The following is a 22,717-nucleotide window of genomic DNA, read 5'->3' on the forward strand; positions in this document are numbered from 1 at the left end:
AGGGGACTGTTTTCCCATAAGGAAAGTTAGAAAGAATGTGAAGAAAATGTAAGGCAATTAGAATCCACAGAATCACTTTTGAAGCAGTTTGAGACTTTCCTTAGATGTATTGAGACCACAGACACAATCAAACAAAAGGTTCAGAGAGAAAGAGAGAAGGGAGAACAGAGAGGAAAGGGGGGAGAGAAATAAGAAGAGTGAAAAGATGACTCTAATCTTGTGTTGAACTCCCAGATTTCTAAAATCAATTGAACCTAAACAACCTGCTCTGAAACATCTGAAATTGAATAAAGGAGTACGGATGGTTTAAAATGCATTTGTCCTCCCCTTAACAAAGGATCAGAGGAACATATTATGTCCTATATTAATTATTTGAAACATAGTAAATATTTTTAAAAGCAAACTCTGTAACAATTTGTATGTCAATCACATTTATGTGTGTATGGTCGACTGCACTAGAGAGGGGAGCATGTTGAGTAGCAAGGTTAAAGAAGAACAATGTCATTAATGATGTCTTCTCCATTTATGACTCAAACATAGGCATTGTACTGTTCGAGTATAACAGTACTCAACCAGTAATGAACCATAATTTATTGAGCATCTGCTGTGTGCCTGACCCTGTGCTGGGGACTATTATATCAAAGAAATAAAAGATGATTCCTGATCTTCAAGGGTTTAGAGCTTGAGATATAAGCAACTTAATGAAACCACAGTGAATGGTACAAAATAGAACATTCCATTCATCCAAAAGGAAGACGAAAGTGGTTCCCAAGTAGTTTAACTTTAAAATGGGGTGGTTCTTAAATTCATGGGAGGTGCCATCTAGTGGCAAAAGAGAATAACTGTGAAGGAAGCCCGGCCGTCAAGGAGGCTGGGCAAAGTCTAATTCACACGTAATCCAGCTGCAGTTTTGTCAGTTTTATGACTCTTTCTGTATCTTACAAATAAATTATAAAAGTAAATTATGTGGATAGGAGCAGTATCACTGGGGAAAAATGTTTCAAAATTACAGTAAACATTTCAAATTAAGAAAGAGGGTCATATAATCTTTACAGATAAAGAATTTAAGGGCAACCCTGTTTTGTCATTGGATTAAGGCAACAGAGGACATAATCATATCAGGACTGACAGTTGAATAAGTTAAGATGCCTGCATCCAACATTCTGTGGATAGACTCATGATGAATTGTTTTTGTACAAGGGAGTTGGGAACAGCAAAGATGGTAAAGTGAGGAAAAAGTGGACGATCATAGAAAGAATGTCAATAAAGACAATCACAAAGAGCCATGAGTTGTAACCCCCACACACTCTACCTTCCTAGGTATAAATTCACCCCACAGGGAGCCTGGAATACTCCACAGACAGAATGGAAATTGATTTCCCATTAATTACAGAGCTAGTTGTATACATTTCATATAATCGTGTAATATTTGATGAAAACTAAGACTGAAGTACTGTTGTTTAAAGCAAATGAAATCTGGATGAAAATATATGAAAACTAACAGATGGCATTGAAATCCGAGGCAGTGAAGAGTCAAGACATTATTAAGGAACTGCAGTGTCAAAGTTTATAACCACATATAGAGAAAATGAGGTGTGACTCAAGGGGAGCCTAGGGAAGGCCATTGCCAGCAGGGTGGACGGAAAGAGAGCAGACCTTAATATAGGCATTTATTAGCAAACACATTCTTTGGAAAACAAATAGGTGGTTATGAAGTACTTAAAACTTTATCCTCTTAAATAGTTTAAATACTTTCTAGCCATCTTGTTCAGCTGATTAATTTACCTAGCAAATCCTTTACCCGTGTAGGGAGCAGGGGTAAGAGACGCAGCCAGTCCTTGCGTGACTCCAGGCAGTGGCAGTGGCAAGGAGCATGGCTGTGGTGCCCCACGTGGACGAGAAGAGCGAGCCATCTTAGGGCTCTGGCTGGATTTCTTCTGCCTTTTGAGGCGACAGCAACTGACACTGTAGCCAAGAGAATACTTTTCTTCCTAGCACTCAGCTACAGGTTCTTCATTTTGAACAGAGCTTCTGAACCTTTCTTAGGATAAAAAACAACTGAAGAGCAATGAATAATTCATTTTACATTCCAGCAGAACCTTGCTGAAATGTAAAATGTAAAATCTTGAAAGCATATCCCACTCTGAAGTCCAAAGCCCAAAGCTCTGACCCACGTGTTTGCTTGGGCAACACTAACTTCAGAATTTAATAACCCTTTTTTCTCTGTATTTTCTATTTTCTTCTTCATCTGCCTCCTGTGGCTGCCTTGTGTCTGCATCTCTTTCCTCACTTCATCCTTGGTCTGCTGCTTTTTCCACTTTATTGTTAAACAGTATCTTCTCATTTTTGAAATCGGGTGAATTAAGTCCTTTTACGTTTCTCTGCCCTGTTAGAACAGCCCTACTGAGTTGACTTTTAAATTTATCGGTGATGCCAAGCTGATTTTTTTTTTCCAGTGAGTTAGGGCCCCTTAATTAGAAAGAAAGAAAAAAACAGTTCCCCTGCCCCTGATGGAGAGCGCAGATGGAACTGTTATCACGGCTGGCTAGGGAGGCTTGTCAGGAGCCCAGGGAAATGAGCATGGAAGGCCCTTCTGTGCTGTCAGAGTGACCTTATAAACAAGCCCGGTTCATTAACCTCCCCACTGGCGTCTACGTGCCTGCACATGGGGGCGAATGACCATGAGCTTTAAGTTGGGGTTTCCTGGCTTTGTGAAGTTTGACAACTCAAATGTTCTTCAATTGTGTTTGGGATATGTGTATTTCCCAGTTTTTATAGTAGTCTGTTTAGAGGAATGAAGAAAGAGACATCAAATATTTATTTTAGTTGACAAGATAAATGAAAGCTGCTACTGGGAAGATATCTGGCAATTCCGAAATCTAGGTTTGTTTTTCCACTTCCAAAACATGCCCATTGTGTGCCTTTGAATGGATGATACATTAATTAGATAATAAAAAAAAACACGTTATTACGAGGCTGGTTATAACAAATATTTACTTTGAACATTTTAATTTAAAGATTCTAATCGTGAAAGGAAATTTAATTTCTTCAGGGAGTAGAATCGTATCTTTCCCAGAATGCCCATAGACTCATTTTGGAGGGTCTCTAGAAACTTCTAGACTTGCCCAGGAATAGAAGCAGTTTATCTGGCAAATCAGTGAGCCTGTAAATGCTCAGCCTATTGTCAGTAGGGCTCACCAGTTTAGTTCTGGTTCCCAGGCTAAGCTTGAAAGGCACCTGACCCAACAGCAAAGCTGGCTGGTTGTAGGACCAGCACTATTCTTTCTTCTTGTTCCCCCCAATATCTACCCTTGGGTGCCAGTAGCAGGTTCAGGGTGCCAGAGAATATATCCATTGCCAATGAGTTCAGAGACCTCTCTGCTCACAGCCAACCGAGGGGACAGATCCTTCTTCTCTGAGACCAGCTGGCTGGCACAAGTGAGCTGCTGGGATCTCACTGGAGAAATCTCCACTGGGCTGAATCAGCTGAGCCCTAAGCCTCTCAGCCCCATTGAGCTGCCTGGTTTGACAAAGGCTTTAACCCCCAGAGTCACCCAGACAGAGAACTTGCCTCTTCTCTGCCCACTTCAAAACCAGATGCCTTATAGAATGAAGAAAGGATGGACTGAATGTCATGAGGGGCTCCGTGGAAGGCTGTGTGTGTGTGTGTGTGTGTGTGTGTACGACTGAGCACACGGTGTGCACTGAGACAGTTAATTGTGTTGCACAAAGAAGCTAAGTAGATCCTCAGTGCCCAGGTTCCTTAGCAGTACTAGGATAGACAGGGCTCTGCTGCTCAGCTGCTCAGGTATTTACTAAGAGCTCGTGTAGGAGAGGCAAAAGGAGAAAACCCTCCCTGAGTTCGGGAGTTGACAGCCTAATGTGAAGAGACAAATGTATTTCTGTGTGACACTGTGTACATCCCTTAGGACTTCATGAGAGACATCAGTGAGGGCTGGAGGAACTGGAGAGGGCTCTGTGGAGAAGGTGAGGCCTTGAGCTGGCCCTGCGAGAGTCGGAGCTTGGGGAGAAAGGAGGAGAGAAGGCATAAAGGTTCTGCAGCAAAAATGGGTGTGCCAGGGGTGGGGGACTGCGAGGAGGGGGGTCTGCCAGGGCAGAGGGTGCGTGACATGCCATGGATGATTTGAAAATCAAATTGCTCAAAAGACAGGGACTAGATTCTAGGGCGACTTGGAAGTTAAGCAGCATTTACTCTTGATGTGGTTGGCAATAAGGGAAAGCAGTAGATGCTTAAGTAGGGGAGTGGCAGGGTGGACATGGTATTTTAGGACGATTTAATCTGACGGATGTACGCAAGCCAGCCTGTTTGGAGGGGTTACTGAAAGTAGAGGGGGAACCAAGGAAGCAGTGCTTCTGCTGTCTGCTTTCCTTTCTGTTATTAATCGCCAACGTGGATAAATGACAGGACTGTACCCAGAAGGACAGGACTGTACCCATACATTCTGAAATAGAATTGTAATAATGAAACTATAGCATCGCTTCTAACTTGTGATAGGCCGAGTAAACAAGACAGTGAACCCATTAATAAAAATTGGTAAGATAACCAAGATTTTGGGAAATAATATTTAGGTATTATATTAGGTAAAGCAGCCACTCTGGTGGTTCTTGGGCAGGGCTTTGTTTGTTTTAATGATTTCAGCACAGAGCAAAGGGTCCTAAGAGTGTTAAGTAATTCTTCATGGTTCTCCACACTTGCCTTTTCCCTGCACACTTCCCATCAAAGCCAGACACCTCACAGAATGAAGACAGGGACATTTGGGACAGCCACGCCCTGTCGTTTCAGAACTGCCTATTTATCAGAGAGTGTAATGAGGCGCACGTTTCTATGACTATGACTTAATATTTCATCCTCTCAGCATCTCCCACCCTCCCTTCTTTCCTTAAAATAGGGAGGGACAGATAGAAGAAGCCATGATGTCCAGGGGTACCTGAGGTCCCAGGTAGCACCTTTGGGACAGCATCCAAAGGAGTGTTTAGGCACAGACGCATTCTCCTTGCCCAAGCTTCTCACGCTGTGGTTAATGCAGAGACAATGGTGGCTCTATGCTGCTTCTCCACCCGGGGCCACATAATTTTCACTTTTCATTTATATCCCCCTTCTACTAGAATGAGCTTGACCTAGCAACTGGAGGCCCCAGTTTTCATTCTTGCTCTGCTCCTGGACACCTGTGTGAACATCTAGCATATCATCTGCCTTCCCTGGATCTCTGCTCCCTCATCTGTAAAAACGGGGGGGGGGGGTGAGGGTGTGTGAGTCCTTCCAGGGGTCCATGGAGAACAGCCTGTATGTGCAGTGGGGGTGGCAGGAAGGGAGTCTTCTGAATAGGTGCTTTTCCTTCCTCCCAGACTTGACTTCAGGAAGGGGAGGGAAGATAGTGTTTGGGCAAACCCATAATTGTAAGTTGAGCACAATGTTGTTTTGCTCCAATAAATGGCACAACCAGAAAGTCTGGATTGTGTTCATCTGAATGTGTGCATTTGATTTATCTTCTGGATTTAGCTCCTCAAGCCCTTGCCCACAAGCTGTGCCAAGTTCACGTGGTCCTCCTTCCCCACATGCTACTTTTTTTTTTAAATTCAGAATCACAGAACTGATTGGTTACCATCCTGAGGAGCTGCTCGGCCGCTCAGCCTACGAATTCTACCATGCGCTGGACTCAGAGCACATGACCAAAAGTCACCAGAACCGTAAGTTCCAGGAGTGCCCCTGCAGCTTCCTTGTGTCTGTGGAATCTGGCCTTGAGTGGGATGTGATTGGTGAGACGATGACCAGGTCACGTTCTTCATAGAGACACCATCCTGTGTGGCAGACCAGACTCATGCCCTCAAGACAGTTAGAGAACAAGGCTTCCTATATGACACCTTCATGCACGTTAGAAAAAGGACCTGTCTTCCAGGGGGACAGACTCACACCAAGGCACACATCTTGCAGAGGGGAGAGTGGGCTGAATCTCAGTCCCATGTACCACCTCCACCGAGTGCCCCTGTGTGGTCAACAGTGTGTACACCCTATGGAACAGCCCCATAGAGAGCACTATTAGGCAGCATGTGATCAACCTGGGTATGCACTATAGGTACACATATGCACGTTCATAGAAGAGGAGGGCTGGGGGAGTTAAGGAAAGGTGAGGAAAAGGCCCTTGAGTTGGACTGGAAGGATGGGGAAGGATCGGGCTGAACATAGGAAGGTAGTATGGGACCAACTTACTGCATGTGCAGAGGCAGGCCATGGGTCTCTGACAGCTTGCTTATAGGCTCAAGAAAAGGCTGTCCAGGCAATCCAGTGATGGCATATGGAAACTCTGCAGCTTGAAAGAAACTTGAACTATGCAAGGATTCTAGAATGGGGTTGCCCAACTTCTGCTTTGGAAATGTTGTGTGTCTACATCGTCCACCTATGGCCTCTGCTGGATTTGAAATATGACTAGTAGAACTGAGGAACAGAACTTTTTAAATTTAATTTTGATTAACTTAAATTTAAATAGTCACACTTGGCTTGCAGCTACCATATCAGACAGAGCAGTTCTAGAGTGTTGTTTTTGGTTTTTGTTTTTGTTTTTGGGAAACAGAGTCTCGCTCTGTTGCCCAGGCTAGAGTGCCGTGGCATCAGCCTAGCTCACAGCAACCTCAAACTCCTGGGCTCAAGCAATCCTTCTGCCCCAGCCTCCCGAGTAGCTGGGACTATAGGCATGCGCCACCATGCCCGGCTAATTTTTTCTATATAATTTTAGTTGTCCAGCTAATTTCTTTCTATTTTTAGTAGAGACGGGGTCTCACTCTTTCTCAGGCCGGTCTCAAACTCCTGACCTCGAGCTATCCTCCCGCCTCAGCCTCCCAGACTGCTAGGATGATAGGCATGAGCCACCACGCCCAGCCAGTTCTAGAGTGTTCCCAATTTAGGCTTCCCATGTGCAGGTAATCCAGGACAGTTTCCTCAAATCCATACAAGTCATCCGTGTGCAAGGACTCTGGGCCTATAACCCTATACTTGGCCCACTGGGGGCAATAGAAATTGGTAGAATTGCCCTGTTGGATCTTATTCCTGGGGAAAAAAGAGGACTGTGGGCTCCTTGGGAGCAGGGTGGCTCCTATCTTCATATATTTATCCTCAGTATCTCACATAGTGTCTGGTACAGTACAAGCATAAACCCATGGGCAAAACTTACATTTGGAAAAGAATGCTTCAAAACAAGTGCCCACAGTGGTGGTGCCGAGGGGGTTATAGAGGGATTAAAAATGGGTAAATTAAGTCTGAAGAGATTCCCAATGGCTCTGCTGGCAATGAAGAAAATGGATGTGCAACTATTTTAACATTGTTCCTATATCCATCTACCTATTACAACATTAGGACAGATCAGCAATCCTGTAAGCTGTCCTTGAGCACAGTTAATGCTTTCTTAAGCAGCAAGATCTCCTTCCGATTGGTTCCACTGCTTCCCCATGGCTTATGAGTTTTATCTGACAACAGGGCTTGTTATGATATCTCAGAGAAGTTTCTCCCTGTGTTCTCTGGCAAAACAAAACAAAAAACAAATAAACTAGATTCAGCCCCATTCAGGGACCATGGGTTGGGAGAGGGAAGTGGAGGTACTCTTGTATGCCCATGAATGTGCCCCAGCTTTGAGACTGTAGGATCTGGTTCCAGCCTTCCCTTTGGGATTCCCCCCTACTTTTCTGGTCCCTCAGGGGTTCTTGCTCCCAAAGGCAGGTTGACAGAATCATCCAGGCACTGGGACGCAGGGGCCCTGGCTCTGGCCCAGCTGACGCACTGATTCCCCAGGGCCTGGCTGTCTGGGCCTTCCTGCTTTTAGATGTAAAATTGGGGAAAAGACTAGCCGTCCTTCCAAGCCAAGGGTGAAGCCAAAGCAGGGGAGAAACGTAAAAAGTTTATGGGAATTCTTGGAGGACAGCATCATTGTGCTTTATCTTCTGGGATGGGAAAGCGGAAGAAGCTACTGTCAAAGGGAACAAAAATTATGACTTCTCACTTGGCATATAAAAAGGGCTTTTCCCCCTTCTTCTTCTTAGAACATCCTTGATCCATAAAAAGAGCTAGGATAAAAATTTTTCTTATAGGTTTTCTGCTGACTCCAGGGAAACTATAGTGCTTTTTACTGTGAATCCGTGTATTTAAGCGTTAGGTACACTTAAAGGTAATTCACAGCCCACACAGAAATCACAGGCTCTCGTCTTCCCCTGATGGAGCCAAGTACAGTTGTCCTGAGCTCTGAGCCCTGTACCAAGCCAGCAAGCCCACATCCAGCAAAGGGAAATCTACATGGTCTGGAATTGGTTTAATGTCAGTTGTAACAAGAGCCTCTCTTTCTCTCTCTCTCCCATTTATCTTTGGGTTTTTGCAAATAAAGTTGCACTTCAGACTCATGTTCATGCTGTGGAATAAGTGGAGGCTCAGGTTTCAGGCTGGTCCAGGTTCACAGGCTGGGGTCCCAAATTTGTGCATGTGCATGTCTTAGCCTGTGAAGGTGTACGGTTGAAGTGACTGGGGAAGCTCAGTCCAAAACCAGATTTAGATCATTGAAAGCCATAATTTCCAAATGGATTAATAATTTATACATTGTTATTCTCAGAGGGTGGGAGTTGGGGGCCGGCGTCTCTTTGTTGTATTGAGGATATTATGTGCTCTAGGGAAAACAAGATTAAAGACCATAAAAAGCCTATCTACCAAGTAGCAGGCCCCTCACCATGGCTGGCATTAATGAGCAGATGATTAGAAAGCTGGCATTAATTATATTCTCCTGACAGAGCAGGCCCTCGCCTGCAGTTGCTAGAAATGCAGTTAAAACCTTTGCTTGCTGCACTGTTTGATCAAAAAGAATAAGAGCCTGAATTGAGTTTGCATTAAGAACCGTCTAAATAAGTTATCTCCAGGCGCTTGAAATTGTGCAAGAGTCATTTTACTGCAGCAGGGAAGCCTCACTAGCACAGATAGAGGGAGAGCTAAGAGGACAAAAGTTATTTCCTGGGTCAAGGAGCCCACGATGGCTTAGGACGGTAACAACAGCAAATTTAGTCTTCTCAGTGAGTTGTGGTTCAAGGTATTGTAGTAAGAGAACATTGTCCTAGGAACCATAAGACCTGTTGTCTAGCCTAGACTCTGTTACTCATCCTGTGTGATGTTAAGCAAGTCACAATCCTGTGGCCTGTTTCCTCATGTTAAAAAAAGATATCTATCCTCTCTACAGCACAGCATTTTGTTAAAAAGACTTGACTAAGATGGTACAACCACTTTGGAAAATAATTTGGCAGCTTCTTATAAAGTAAACTTATATTTAGCATATAACCCAGCAGTTACACTCCTAGCTGCACCCACAAGAAATGAAAATATTTGTCCATACAAAGATTTATACACAAATGTGTATAGCAACTTTGTTCATAATAACCAAAAACTGAAAACAACTCAAACACCCATCAACAGGCGATTGAATAAACTAATTATGGTACATCCATGCAATGGAATACTACTCAGCAATGAAAAACAACGAACCACAAATACCTACAACGTGTTGAATCTCAGAAACATGTTGAGTATAAAGAAGCCAGACAAAAAGAGTAAATACTCCTGTATGATTCTACTTATATGAAAATCTAGAAAAGACAATTCCAATATATACTGACAAAAAGCAGGTCAATGGTTGCCTGGAACCAGGGGTGGGAATGAGGATTAGCTGCCAAGAGGCATGAGGAATTTTGGGGGTGATGGAAAAGTTCTGTTCCTTCACTGTGGTGATAGTTACATAGGTGCATACATTTGTCAAAACTCATTGAACTGTGTGCTTAAAATGGGTGCATTTTTGATTGAAGGTAAATTAAACCTCAATAAAGTTGAAAAATGAAAAATGAAAAAAGCCTAGACAAAGTGTCTTTAATTGGGACTATAATTCTGTCTGCTGTTTCCACTGAGGGGAATTTGCAGCAAATCACTCAATAATTTTCAGCCTCGATTTCTTCACTTGAAATAGGAATAATAATAGATACCTGACAATGTTGCTTATTAAATGAGGTAACAGCAACTGGCCCTTCTGGAGTGCTTTATGTGCCAGACATTGTTTTAAGTGCTTTGCAGAAATGAATTCATCTTCTGAGACAGTTTTGGATACTGCAGAGCACTACACAGTGTAAATCACAGTCATTGCTGCACCTTACAAGTGCTTGTTAAATTTTCCAAGAGGGTAAAATGTACCAAGCAAAACGTAAGTGTGAAGGATTATAGGCAGCATTAGTACAAACCAAATTGCATTCCTCGGCTGTGGGGGGCTGGTGAATGGGGAGGTGGCCCACAAGCCTATCAAAAGAACTGAGGAGATTGTTTGTATTTACAGAGAACCTGGATATTTTCCCATGGGGGGATGCTCAGGACATCATCTACAAACTGTTAGTGACAGGGTCTGGACACCATACATATTAGTAGCTTTGGGAAGGAGGTGGCTTTTCCTATACAACATTTGTCCATGGCATTCAGTCAACTTGTGTGCCTGATAAGCCAGGCAGGTACATTTGATGCTCGGTACAACTAGCAGTGGTATTGTGGGTAGCTAATAATGACAATTATTATCATTGCCACTATTATCATCAATGTCCCATTTTGCAGAGGAGAAAAACCAAAACCAAAAAGAATTGTTCCTTTCCCAAAGTCTCCATGCTAGCAAGATTTCCTGATCCTTCCACCATGCCTCATCCCAATTCTCTGTGAGTTGGAGACTTCTAGGCTAAAGTTCTGAAGATTGAATTCCCAAAGAATGAAAGTCAATGGGCAGTCCAGAAAAATACCAGAAATTCTAACATTAGTAGACCTCAATGGGAAGGAATATATTGATTCCTTTTTAATGGGAGTGGATAGAATAGTCCAGACGGGGGAGGAAGACAGTCTGGGATGTGGAACTCCTTCCCCAATGTTTTTAGATGGTAAAAACACGTTTTAAACGACCACGTAGAACAATCTGGAAGCCTCACTGGGCAGTTGGGAGGAGTGTAAAGGATTTATCACGGCTTAGGAAGAAACCGTGTAGGCTGCTGGAGTCCCATCCCTTTCTCCCCTCGGCTAAGAAAGGGTGGGGTGGTTTGCTTCCGCCTTGCTGTGGGTCACAAACCTTCTAGGCCCAAAAGGTGGCAAGGCCTGACAGATGACCTGGAAAAATCAAGTATATTAATTAAAAAAAAAAAAAGGCTTCTATTCACAAGGAGGGCATTGGTGGTGGGCCTGCAACATGGTCGAGGCTTTCTCCAAGCAGCCTGCCTGCAAGTCCCCACGGCCTGGGGAGTTTGGCAGAGGAGGCTGCTCCTCACCCGGCGGCGTGGAGGGGCTTCCTCTCCTTGAACCCCCCTGAGGAAAACAGGGCAGGTTCTGCTTACTGCTGAGCTGGTCTGTGAGCCGCCTCATCTAAGGGATGGGTGATGGGCCACTCCCCCACTAGACAGCCTTGGGCAAGTCACTTAACCTCTCTTAACCTCCTTTTCCCGTATTTAAAATGGAGAGCTGGCTGGGATGATCTCCGGGCTCTCGTCCAGGTCACTTTCCCTGGTCCTCCTATCCTGGCGCCCGGTCCTGTCCGCGCCCCTGCAGACTGCCCTCCCGCGGGGTCTCCCCCTCCTGAGCTCGGTTCCGTTTCTCCCGCAGTGTGCACCAAGGGTCAGGTGGTGAGCGGCCAGTACCGCATGCTCGCCAAGCACGGGGGCTACGTGTGGCTGGAGACCCAGGGGACGGTCATCTACAACCCTCGCAACCTGCAGCCGCAGTGCGTCATGTGCGTCAACTACGTCCTGAGGTGAGCGGGAGAGCGCAGGGCCTCGCGGCCGGCTGGCGGCGCCTGAGCTTCCCGACCACGGAGGGCGACAGGCCCAGGGCACCACGTCCCGGAGCTCTTCACAGTGCTGAGCCTCAGCCTCCCCGGGACACTTGGGAACAGTGGGACACTTGGGATTTTGTTCTGCCCTTCCCCCTAACCCTGTCATTTATGCCATGCCTCTGACAAGGGAAGGGGGAGGCAGATGACACACAGTTGTCACTTAAGTATTTTCTGAATGAGGGAAAAGGGAAAAGAATTGCTCTTGCTTTTTGGGAAAAAAAGATGTAACGCCTCCTCCCTGTAACATCTGGGAAGAAAGCTAGAGGAAGTCATGGCTAGGGTGAAACAAACAAGCAAAAGCATTCCGGCCTCTGCACACCACCCGGTCTGCAGAGTAAACAGACCGGAGAGTAAACAGCGTAGAAACAGCTATGTTCAGGGGCCGCTCTCATGGTCACTACCCCCACAAGTCACACGTCCATTGTGTAGTTCTTTACAAAATGCCAGCACACAGGGTCCCCACCTGTCTTTTTGTCTGAGAGCTTAGCTATCAGGGTTTCCATGTCTGGGGCAGCAGAAGGATCTTGCTAGAAAATGTGGGAGGCCTGACCGCTCTCTTGTCCATCAGCGAGATTGAGAAGAACGATGTGGTGTTCTCCATGGACCAGACGGAGTCCCTGTTCAAGCCCCACCTGATGGCCATGAACAGCATCTTTGACAGCAGTGGTGACGTAGCCGTGTCTGACAAGAGTAACTTCCTGTTCACCAAGCTGAAGGAGGAGCCTGAGGAACTGGCCCAGCTGGCCCCCACCCCCGGAGATGCCATCATTTCTCTGGATTTTGGTGGGTGCTTCTTAGCTGAGCTGGGCCCGTGGAGCCCTCTTGGAGGGTGGGGGGGAAGTTCTTACCTTACCGGGCCTGCCCAGCTATAGCCTTTCCTTAACCAAAACTACCCTGTCCCTTCCCCGGCTCTTGCTAATCACCTGTTAGAGGTCAGGCACTGCTGGGCACATAAGGGCAATATATACACCTGCCACTGAGCAATCCCCTCCCAGGTCTGACCCCATGGAGTGCTGAGCGAGGAGAGGTTAATAGAGGACACCCCCTGAGAGGTCAATTGTGAACCACAGGCAGTGAGGGTCCGAGATGAGAGGGAGGGGAGTTACCACAGAGAGAGGACAGATCCCTACCTGGGTCTCAAAAGACAGATTGCTTGTATAGGCCGGGGGCTGAATTGGAATGATGCTGAGAGGGATAATTCTAGAAACATGGACGGAGAATAGATTGAGGCCCAGGATTAAGCCTTCAAATGCACGACTTCATTAAAATGCTTGCCTTTCCTTGGAATGCAAGTCACTGTGGTCCCCAGCAGGGCTCTCAGCCCTTCCAGACCCTTTTAGGATGTTTTGTGCTACATTTGGGCTTCCTCTGCCTTGGGGTGAGCCCGGGGATTGTGTACTCACCACCAGGCCCTTGTCTCCACAGGGTGCCAGAACTTTGAGGAGTCTTCAGCCTATGGCAAGGCCATCCTGCCCCCAAGCCAGCCGTGGGGGGCAGAGGTGAGGAGCCACAGCACCCAGAGTGAGGCTGGGAGCCTGCCTGCCTTCACCGTGCCCCAGGCAGCCGCCCCAGGCAGCACCACCCCCAGTGCCACCAGCAACAGCAGCTGTTCCACGGTGAGCTGCCCCCCCACCCTTTGGGTGAAGATGTGGAGAGGGTGGGCTCCTGCCAGATGGCTAAAGCAATATTTGGGATAGAAGTGCTGTCCTCCTCCTCGAGTTATCACAGAGCCCCGGAGAGTGGCTGGAACACTTAGCTGCCAGGTATTAGAGGTGTTTCCTCGCTTTTAGTGTCCATCCCCCACCCCCACTGAAGTAAGTTCCTTGAAGGGCTTTGAGCTTCAAGGTCAGCCGCAGTGCAGGGCAGTGACCATCCTGTACAGGGCGCAGAGCCGCAGTTTACAGAGCCCTGACGGTCACAGCCTTTATCCTGTTTGCTCAAGACAACCTGTGAAGCGATACCAGCCTCATTTTATGCTGAGGAGACTGAGGTTCAGAGAGGTTGATGCACTGACCCAATTCACATGGCTCATTAGTGGCCCCTCTACAAACACTTATTTGGTGGAATAGAGTTGAATCTGTGGGACTGAGGATGTAGTTCTCCTTCCATGCTGGACTTCTGAGAACGGGGCCATGTCCTTGACTCCATCCCCCTCCTTCCTGGCCCCCAGCCCAGCAGCCCTGGAGACTACTACTCAGCTCTGGATGATAACCTGAAGATTGAAGTGATTGAGAAGCTCTTTGCCATGGATACAGAAGCAAAGGACCCGTGCAGCACCCAGGTAGGTGGCATGGAGAAGATCAGGCAGGTCCGTGCCCACCGTCTGGCAGGACAAAGGCTCAGGTCCCCTAAATGGATGTGGGTACAGGGAAATGGAGCCTCTGGTCACCCCCTATCTGCCTCCTGCTTGGATAACGTTCTTAGTGCACATGAAAAAACTACACCACTTAATATTTCTTTAAGGAGGCTCTATATTTAAAAAGCATATCCAGATTTATAAAACATTTGTAAACATAGGGGACAATTCATCTCTTCACAAAGACATTCATCTTGGGATTTTCTTTTTTCAGTAATCATTTTATTTGAAATATAGTTTAAAATGACATCTGTTTGATAACTTTTCATTTACCTACAACTTTTTAGGAACACATTCATTACATAAGGCCTAATGTTCTTACAAAAACTATGCACCCAGACAGGAACGGGTGGATGCATGTTCACAAAACCTCAGGGAGGACCACGAATCCCCCATTTGTCTTAGTCTGAGCTGTCTGTCCAGCTGTCCACTTTGCTCCTCAGTTTGTATCTTTACCCTGCCTGGCACTAGTTTCAGCTCTTTAGCAAAACTTCCCATTTCAGCCTTTCTGGTGCCCTCTCTCTCCTCAGAAGTCCTGTGGGATTTATCACTTAGCTGTCTGCTGCTGTTCCTTCAACACTTCCTAGAGTTGTACTCATTAGTATCTCCCCGGGGAGGGTGTCAGTCTCTGGAGGCAGAAACTGTGTTCTCCATCTCCTTTGAGTATTCCCTGTAGTGTCCATCATGCCACTGTGAACCTAAGGGAGGCTATCTATCTGCTGGTTGGAAAAGTCCCTCTGCCCCTGGGCACTTCCTGCTTGCTCAGGTCTGTGCTAGGGCATAGAAGGGAGATGAGGACAAGCCATCCTCAATGCCCTACAGGCCTAAGTGTCATGGGACACAGGGAAAGGGAGACCTAGGGTGGCTTTGTGGAAGAGGTGGGCTGCCCTGGCTGCCAGAGAGGAGAGGTTCTGGTCAGTTGGGGAGGTGGCACCAGTGTGGAACATGAAGAGTCACAGGGTGAAGAGGGGACAAATGTGGTAAAAGGCTAGTGTCACAAGATAGGCCTTGCACACTGGATGGCCAAATCTGAGGCTTCCTGGTAGGCCCTAGGGAGCGGGTGGAGGTGTTGGAGCAGGGGAGTAACCCTGTGAAACTGTGCTTGGGATAAATGGCTCTGGCAGGGGCCTGGGAAGGATGAGGGGCTGAGCTGGAATAGCACTCGTGAGACTGTGCCAAACCCTGAGCCTCCTGGCCGTGCTTTGCTTCCCCCAGACGGACTTCAACGAGCTGGACTTGGAGACACTGGCGCCTTATATCCCCATGGATGGGGAAGACTTCCAGCTGAGCCCCATCTGCCCGGAGGAGCAGCTCTTGCCGGAGAGCCCGCAGCCCACCCCCCAGCACTGCTTCAGTACCATGACAAACATCTTCCAGCCACTGGCCCCTGCGGCATCGCACAGTCCCTTCCTCCTGGACAAGTATCAGCAGCAGCTGGGAAGCAAGAAGACAGAGCCCGAGCACCGGCCCATGTCCTCTATCTTCTTTGATGCTGGAAGCAAGGCATCCCTGCCACCATGCTGTGGCCAGGCCAGCACCCCTCTCTCTTCCATGGGGGGCAGATCCAACACACAGTGGCCCCCGGATCCACCATTACATTTCGGGCCCACGAAGTGGCCCGTTGGGGATCAGCACACAGAGTCCTTGGGATCACCTCCAGTGGGGCCCCCCATCTCCTCACCCCATGTCTCCATGTTCAAGACAAGGTGAGTGGCAGAGGCACTCAGTGTGGCTGTGCTGAGCGGGGAGGGGGCAGAGAGGTACCACTGGGCTGGGGGGACAGCTGACACTCCATTTAGCCCTTCTTGTGCTTTGAGGGCATCACCTCGAGGTAAGTGAGGCCCAGAGTGGGACAGGTTCCTATCAGGGATGAGGATAGGACAAGGAGAGAAAGGGCTTATGGAGAGCTCTGAGAAACTGTATGACCGTCTCCCTTCAGACCAGCCGAGAGTGCCTTTCTCACTCAGGGCTCATCATCTGAGCCCCAGAACACAGAAAATTATTGGAGTGACTATTCTCAATTCTCTCCTGAAACCCTGGTTGAGAAAAGTGAAAAGATGCCCATGCCTCCTCCCTGACTGCTTGGGCCCCCACTGCACAGCCTCTCGGGGCTGTGCCCAGGTGCCAGTGTTGCCTTCCCCATCCTACCTTCCCTCCGCTCCTCCAGATCTCCCCCTTGTGCCCCATTTCACCCAGCTGAGAGCTCGCTGGGCCGAACCACAGTGGTTGGTCCATGGCTCGCAGCTCCCAGGGTCCGCTGGGAATGCTTGTCTGGGGCACCTGGCTGGTCTTCAGTGGGAACAAAAGGGAGGGGAGTGGTTTGGGTATGGCAAGGGAGAGACAGGGGCAGGAAAAAACCCTCCTCAGGACGAACGTTGCTCAGCGGGGCACCACACGTGAGGCCAGGACTGCCGAGATGGGCACATGTGCAGGGAGGTGCAGGTGGCTCGAGCCATTCATATCTGAGGAGGGAGGCGGGGCAGGGGCTCAGCCCACAGACTCTGCCCTCAGGGTCTCCGAGTCACCACAGTCACGAGTGTTGGGTCCGGAAAGGCCTCAAGACCAGGCGAAGGCCGGGGTGGCACGGGGCTCCAGACTCCCTCACGGCCCGCTCTCTTGGGCTTGGCAGGTCTGCAAAGGGCTATGGGTCTCGGGGCCCAGATGTGATGAGCCCGGCCATGGTAGCCCTCTCCAACAAGCTGAAGCTGAAGCGACAGCTGGAGTATGAGGAGCAAGCCTTCCAGGACATGAGTGGGGTGAGCCATCCCCTGACTGGCCACAAGGGCAGGCTGGGCGGGAGGCTGGCTGTGAGGGCCGCAGGGAGGGGTGGGGTGTGGAGCGGTTCCGCACCCAGCCACCCTGACTCAGCCTGGGGACTGGTTCCCTGGCCTTCTCCCCTCTACATCTGCCCTTCCCACACCCAGGGGGATCCGCCGGGCAGCAGCACTTCACACGTGATGTGGAAACGGATGAAAAACCTCAGGGGTGGGAGCTGCCCTTTGATGCCCGACAAGCCCCTGAACGCGAACATCCCCAATGGTGAGCAGCAGGCCGGGGGCTCTGGGGGTTCTGTCGGAAGGGCTGCGGCTCAGGGGCCCATCCTCGTTCCTCTGCTCGCTCACTGCTGGCCTCACCTGCCTCTCTGGGCCTCGTCAGAATGGATGGCATCCTCCACCCTGCCTTCCACACGCCCAGCCTCCCGGTTCCGCTCTGCCATGGACGAGGCTGTCAGAAATCTCCAGGCTCGGAGGCCCCGGGGCCGGCCGCAGTCCTGGTGGCTCTGGGCACCTTTGCGAAGGGAAGCGGATGCTGGGGGCCATTGCTACCCTCACTCTCTGGCTTTGGTCTTTCAGATGAGTTCCCCCAAAACCCCATGCGGGGCCTGGACCAGCCCCTGAGACACCTGCCGCCGCCACAGCCACCGTCTACCATGAGTCCTGGGGAGAATGCCAAGAGTGGGTTCCCCCTGCCGTGCTATGCCACCCAGTACCAGGACTATGGCCTGCCATCGGCTCACAAGGTGTCAGGTGGGTGCACGTAGGCACTGGTGCCCCTGTCCTGGGGCCTGCTGTGTGTGAGAGGCCAGCGCCCTCCCAGGACAGGAGTTCAGCACTGGGAGAAGCATCAGAGACTTAAGATGACTGCCTCTGCTGCGTGCCCGCTCCCAGGTGCCATGCTGAGTACCGTGCACAGGATTCCTCAGCCTGCCAGTGCTGGGTCCCCTAGGGCCCGGCCCGCCTCACCTTTCTTCCAGAGTGTGCAGGGAGGCAATGACTTACCAAAAGAGCCGCCGGATTCCCAGGCTTCAGGGCCCCTCATGTTTAGGTTCCTTCTGACACATTGGTGACAGGCCTCCTTGGGGGTGGGTCTAAGACATGACTAAAATGGCAAAAAACTAATACAAACTCAGGCTAGAGCAACCAAAAGAGAGAAGGCAGATAAGAAGGCCAGACACCGGTTTGGCCACCGCTAGGGCATTGAAGGTTACTGGCTGATGGGAGAAGAAAGAAGGGGTGGCGGCCAGGTGTAGACTGCACAAGGCAGCAGAGGCTGGAAGGCCATCTGTCCTCAGTGCTTTAGAAGGGCCTCTCCTCGCCCTGAGAGTCCCAGAGCCCGAGTCCTTTACTCAGGTCTTCAGGTCACCCTACAGCGGAAAGCCCCTTTGACACCTCAGGGGCCCTCACTGAGTTCAGGCATGAGCTGGGCTGAGAGCTCTGGTAGGCCTGCCTCATGGGATTTGTTTTCTGGAAGGTTCAGCTGCAGCATACCTGCCTGCCTGCAACCCTGGGCTGCCTTAGTCTGATAACATCTTGCAAAACATAGATCTCTTCATGAGAATGTTTGGCACAAACATAATTTGTGGTTTTGTAAAAACATACCAGACCCCTATCCTAAAGGATGGCAATTTCCTCAGCAACATACTTTGGGCCAAATCATAGTTCTGTGCTTCAGAGTCCAGGCTGTGGCATCACCAGGGCTCAAATTCCAGCTCTGCTGTTGACCATGTAAGTTTAGATGAGAGATTTGCATGTCAAGTGTTGAGCTCAGTGACTGCTATATATTTGTGTTCAGCAAAAGGTAGCCAGTGTTATTCTTCCTGTTATGAAGCCCACAGGTACCTTGAATATTGAAATCAAGGGAAAATCATATTCTTTTCAGCTAGGGTTATTTCTGACCATGAATAGAAAGAGGAGGGAACTTAGCAAGGGATGGGGAGCACGGATCCATTGCTGCTGTCCCAGCCTCTGCCCACAGAGGCTGTTGGGGAGGCAGGTGCAGACCCCAGGAAGGGTCTGGGCTAGGAGGTTTCACGGGGAAGAAAGAGAAAACAGGCCCCTCACGTTGGCAGAGCAGAATGCACCACTTCCAGGCCGTTTGCTGCTGCCTGAGCCTTCCCTTCCCGAGTGCTGGGAGTCTCCCTTCTGTCCTTCCCATCCACCTACTCAGAGAATGGCCCAGGGGCCAGGAGGGGCTGCCAAGGATGCTGGGTGGTAAACAGAAACTGGGTTTTCAGGCCCTTGAATCTCAGAAGCAGCCATGTGTATGTTCTGTGTGCATGTGCATATGTGTATATGTGTGCTGGTGCCAGATGGTTCAGAATTCCTCCTCTGCCCAGCCTTCCCTCCCCGCTGCCAGTGCACGGCAGGCACAGGGTGGGCAACCCAGCCTCCTCCTTTGTGCCCAGGAAGACCTTCATGAGCGCTCCTTCTACCCAGCCTCCCAAACACACCTGTGCTGCTCTGCAACTGGAGCTTCTCTCTTCCTTGGGTCTCAGCACCCTACCTGGGGGACGGGTCTGGAGGCAGATGCATTTTCTGCAGGGTCCATCACTGAGCATGGAGCAGGTCACAGGAAAGACGACACTGAGGGAGCAGAGTGAAATGAGGGCTGCCCCATCCCTACCCCACCAGTCACAAAAACTGGACACGCCTCTTTCTACACGTGCCCGTCTCATCCCCACCAGCCTCTTATGGAACAGACACTCTTCCAAATGTGTGGTCCAGGCCTTTTAAAATATGACACGATACCAACCATTCTTGCAGGCATAGCAAGCCGGCTGCTGGGGCCCTCATTTGAGCCCTACCTGCTGCCCGAACTGACCAGATATGACTGTGAGGTGAACGTGCCCGTGCCGGGAAGCTCCACACTCCTGCAAGGAGGGGACCTCCTCAGAGCCCTGGACCAGGCCACCTGAGCCAGGCCCTCCCGCCCGGCAGCACCCCTGCCGATGCCGTCCCACCAGCTTCACTCTCCGTCTGTATTTGCAACTAGGTATTTCTAACGCCAGCACACTTTTTACAGGATGGACTTAACCTGGCAGACTTGCCCAGGTCACCAAGCAGTGGCCTTTTTTCTGAGATGCTCACTTTATCTATATTTTTAAAATACACAGTTGTTTTACCTGTTCCGTTTTGCTCTGTCAATGAAAATGTTCTTAAATTTTATAAGATTTTTTTTCTCCCGACCTTTAATTACTTCTAATTTATATTATCCATAGGTTTTTTTTTTCTTCTCCCTCCCTCTCCCCCAACACACACAAATATTGATACTAACACGTTTGGTGTATGTTTGTTCTCTGTAGGGAAAGCTTTGGCTTCATTTAATCAAAAAGATTTTTTGTTATTGTTGTTGCCAAAGAGAAACAAAACAATTTTGCTTTCCAAACTTGATTTGTGGCTTCTCCCTCTCAAAGCCCTTCTTTCTTTTGTAAAACTAATCACCATATTGTAAATTTCAATCTCTTTTTTTTTTTAAAGCCGACTCTTTGCTCTAATTTTGATAAGACTTTTGGACAAAAAGAAATGTGAAGGGTGAACTCCAACGTCTGTGGTTATCTGTGAAAGTTGCACAGTGTGGCTTTTCCTAAACTGTTTGGCGTTTTCCCTACCCCCCAGCCCCATTCGGTGGATTTATCATTATTATTCAAAAACATAACTGAGTTTTTTTTTTAAAAAAAGAAAATTTATATCTGGGTTAAGTGTTTATGATATATATGGGTACTTTGTAATATCTAAAAACTTAGAAACGGAAATGGAATCTTGCTCACAAAATCACTTTGAGATCTTTTTCTTAAGCTGTTAATTTTATTTTTCTTGGTGTTGCCGACACTGCAGAACTGTACAGTACTCCCGCGGGCCTATACTAACACTGCTCAAGGTCTCTCTAGTGGCTTTTTGCTTTTGCGATACGCCATAGGTGTGACAAACAATCCGAGACGTGGAGTCATGGTGTGGGGTGATTGCGCGCCGTCTCCTCGCGCTCTCTGTGCTATGTATCACTATCAGCGCGGCCACGAGGTCTGATGGCGCGGGGCGGGGGTGGGGAGAAGGCTAAGGGAGGGGAAGTGCTTTAACTTTTCTTAAGGTTTTGTTGCTAGCCCTTCAAGTGCACTGAGCTCTGTGACCCTGATGGTCTTTCACGCGGCACATTTGAGTATTTCCACACTACCATGAAATGGTTGAGATGGGAATTCAAGAAAGCAAGCGAAGGATTCAGCAACGGCGCAGGGGTCCTGTCCACGTCCTCCTAGCTCACGACCTGGGAGCACGTGGCGCTGGATGGGGGCGGGCGCGCACGGGGAGGACGGCGGGGCCGAGGGGCAGCGCCCCCTGTTGGCGAGCAGCGGGCAGACCCCCGGCCTCCGGCCCTCGCCGAGGTCTCCGGGTCACAGGAGGTGACATGTATAGGTAGAAAGCACTGAAAACAGTGTTCCCAGAGCACTCTGTAACTCACTGGGTAAGAGGGACGACCCCTTTGGTTTTTTAAATACCAATTATGTGGAATTTTCTGTCATGGGTACAAGGAAGATTCTAAACACACACAAAGCACATCAGGCCAAGAATTTGGTAAGCCCGGATGGACTTATTGCCAAAAACAAAAATGAACTTTCAAAACAAATTTAAGTTATATGAGAAAAATTAGTGGCAATGTTGCCTCAATCATATTTTAGCGGCACAGCGTTGCCCAACACACGGCAGCAGGACTTGAAGGGTTACTGACATGCAAACGCTGGTATTTGATTTCCTGTGTGTGTTGCCCCGGCGTTTAGGGCATTTTACCCTTGCAGTTTTACTAAAACACTCTGAGAAATATTCCAGGCTTCATATTAACCTTACCTGTCAATGTAACGTTTTCATGAACATTATTATATTGTCGAATTCCTACTGACAACATTATAACTATATGGGAGCTTAACTTTATAAGGAAATGTATTTTGACACTGATATCTTATTAAAGTATTCTGATCCTACTGCTGCTGGTGGCTCTTATTTCCTGTGGATTTACCATGGGCTACACCGATGTCGAGTATATATTAAACAGGTTATAGAAAATGAACATTGGCACTGACCTTTACATATGAGCCAATTGAGTTGAGCTTCCAGGAAGCTGGGGAAGGGAGGACAGGCTATTATTAATACCTGGCAGTTATCTAAGACTGAGAAGCTGTATTGTATTTTCCATATTTCTGCAGGTATTTTTCCATCTGCTTCAGGGCCACTTTTTTGTACCCTGTGAGGAACCCAAGCAAAGAAGTCATAGTCCCTGCTTTCAGAAAATGGCACGAAGCAGTTTGAGAGCCATGCTGGTCCATGTGTGTCACACACAGCACTTTGGGATGGGGGCAGCCTGGGCTCTAGTGTTCAGAAAGGCCTTCAGCATGGAGGTGGCTGGGGGGGCCTTCCCAGGTAGAATGTGGTGGGAAGAGCAAAGATAATCTTGGCCATAGACGGCACAGTGGAAGCCCAGAATTAGACAGGAGCGCAATGTGTTCCCTAAATTTCATTTTGCCAAATTGTGACCTGCAGACCCTGCTGCCCTCTGCTCACGTTGTCAGTCCTAGAACCAGCCATTCCAGCAGCATGCATCGTGCCTAGCACTTCAGTCTGTGCAGTGTGGTTTCACACATTACCTTGTTATAGCCCACTTGATCCCGTCTTGGCCATGCTGTGAGCACCCATTTTGCAGAAGAAATTGA

The 22,717-nt window shown here is 48.5% G+C and overlaps 1 protein-coding gene across 2 annotated transcripts in view; it reads left to right on the plus strand.

Moving 5' to 3' along the window:
- EPAS1 (endothelial PAS domain protein 1) overlaps positions 1–21,991 on the plus strand; it is an 88,820-nt gene extending 66,829 nt beyond the window's left edge. For both annotated transcript variants that reach the window (XM_045549531.1, XM_045549532.1), the window contains exons 7-16: positions 5,603–5,709; positions 11,657–11,804; positions 12,454–12,668; positions 13,311–13,501; positions 14,056–14,166; positions 15,457–15,947; positions 16,871–16,997; positions 17,166–17,280; positions 17,595–17,768; positions 19,785–21,991. In XM_045549531.1, coding sequence (XP_045405487.1) covers positions 5,603–5,709; positions 11,657–11,804; positions 12,454–12,668; positions 13,311–13,501; positions 14,056–14,166; positions 15,457–15,947; positions 16,871–16,997; positions 17,166–17,280; positions 17,595–17,768; positions 19,785–19,936 — 1,831 coding nt within the window. In that variant the 3' untranslated portion in view covers positions 19,937–21,991. The remainder of the gene's footprint in view (positions 1–5,602; positions 5,710–11,656; positions 11,805–12,453; positions 12,669–13,310; positions 13,502–14,055; positions 14,167–15,456; positions 15,948–16,870; positions 16,998–17,165; positions 17,281–17,594; positions 17,769–19,784) is intronic.
- The last annotated feature ends 726 nt before the right edge of the window (positions 21,992–22,717 follow it).

The sequence above is a fragment of the Lemur catta genome, chromosome 4 (assembly GCF_020740605.2).
Source record: "Lemur catta isolate mLemCat1 chromosome 4, mLemCat1.pri, whole genome shotgun sequence".
Classification (NCBI taxonomy): Eukaryota; Metazoa; Chordata; class Mammalia; order Primates; family Lemuridae; genus Lemur; species Lemur catta.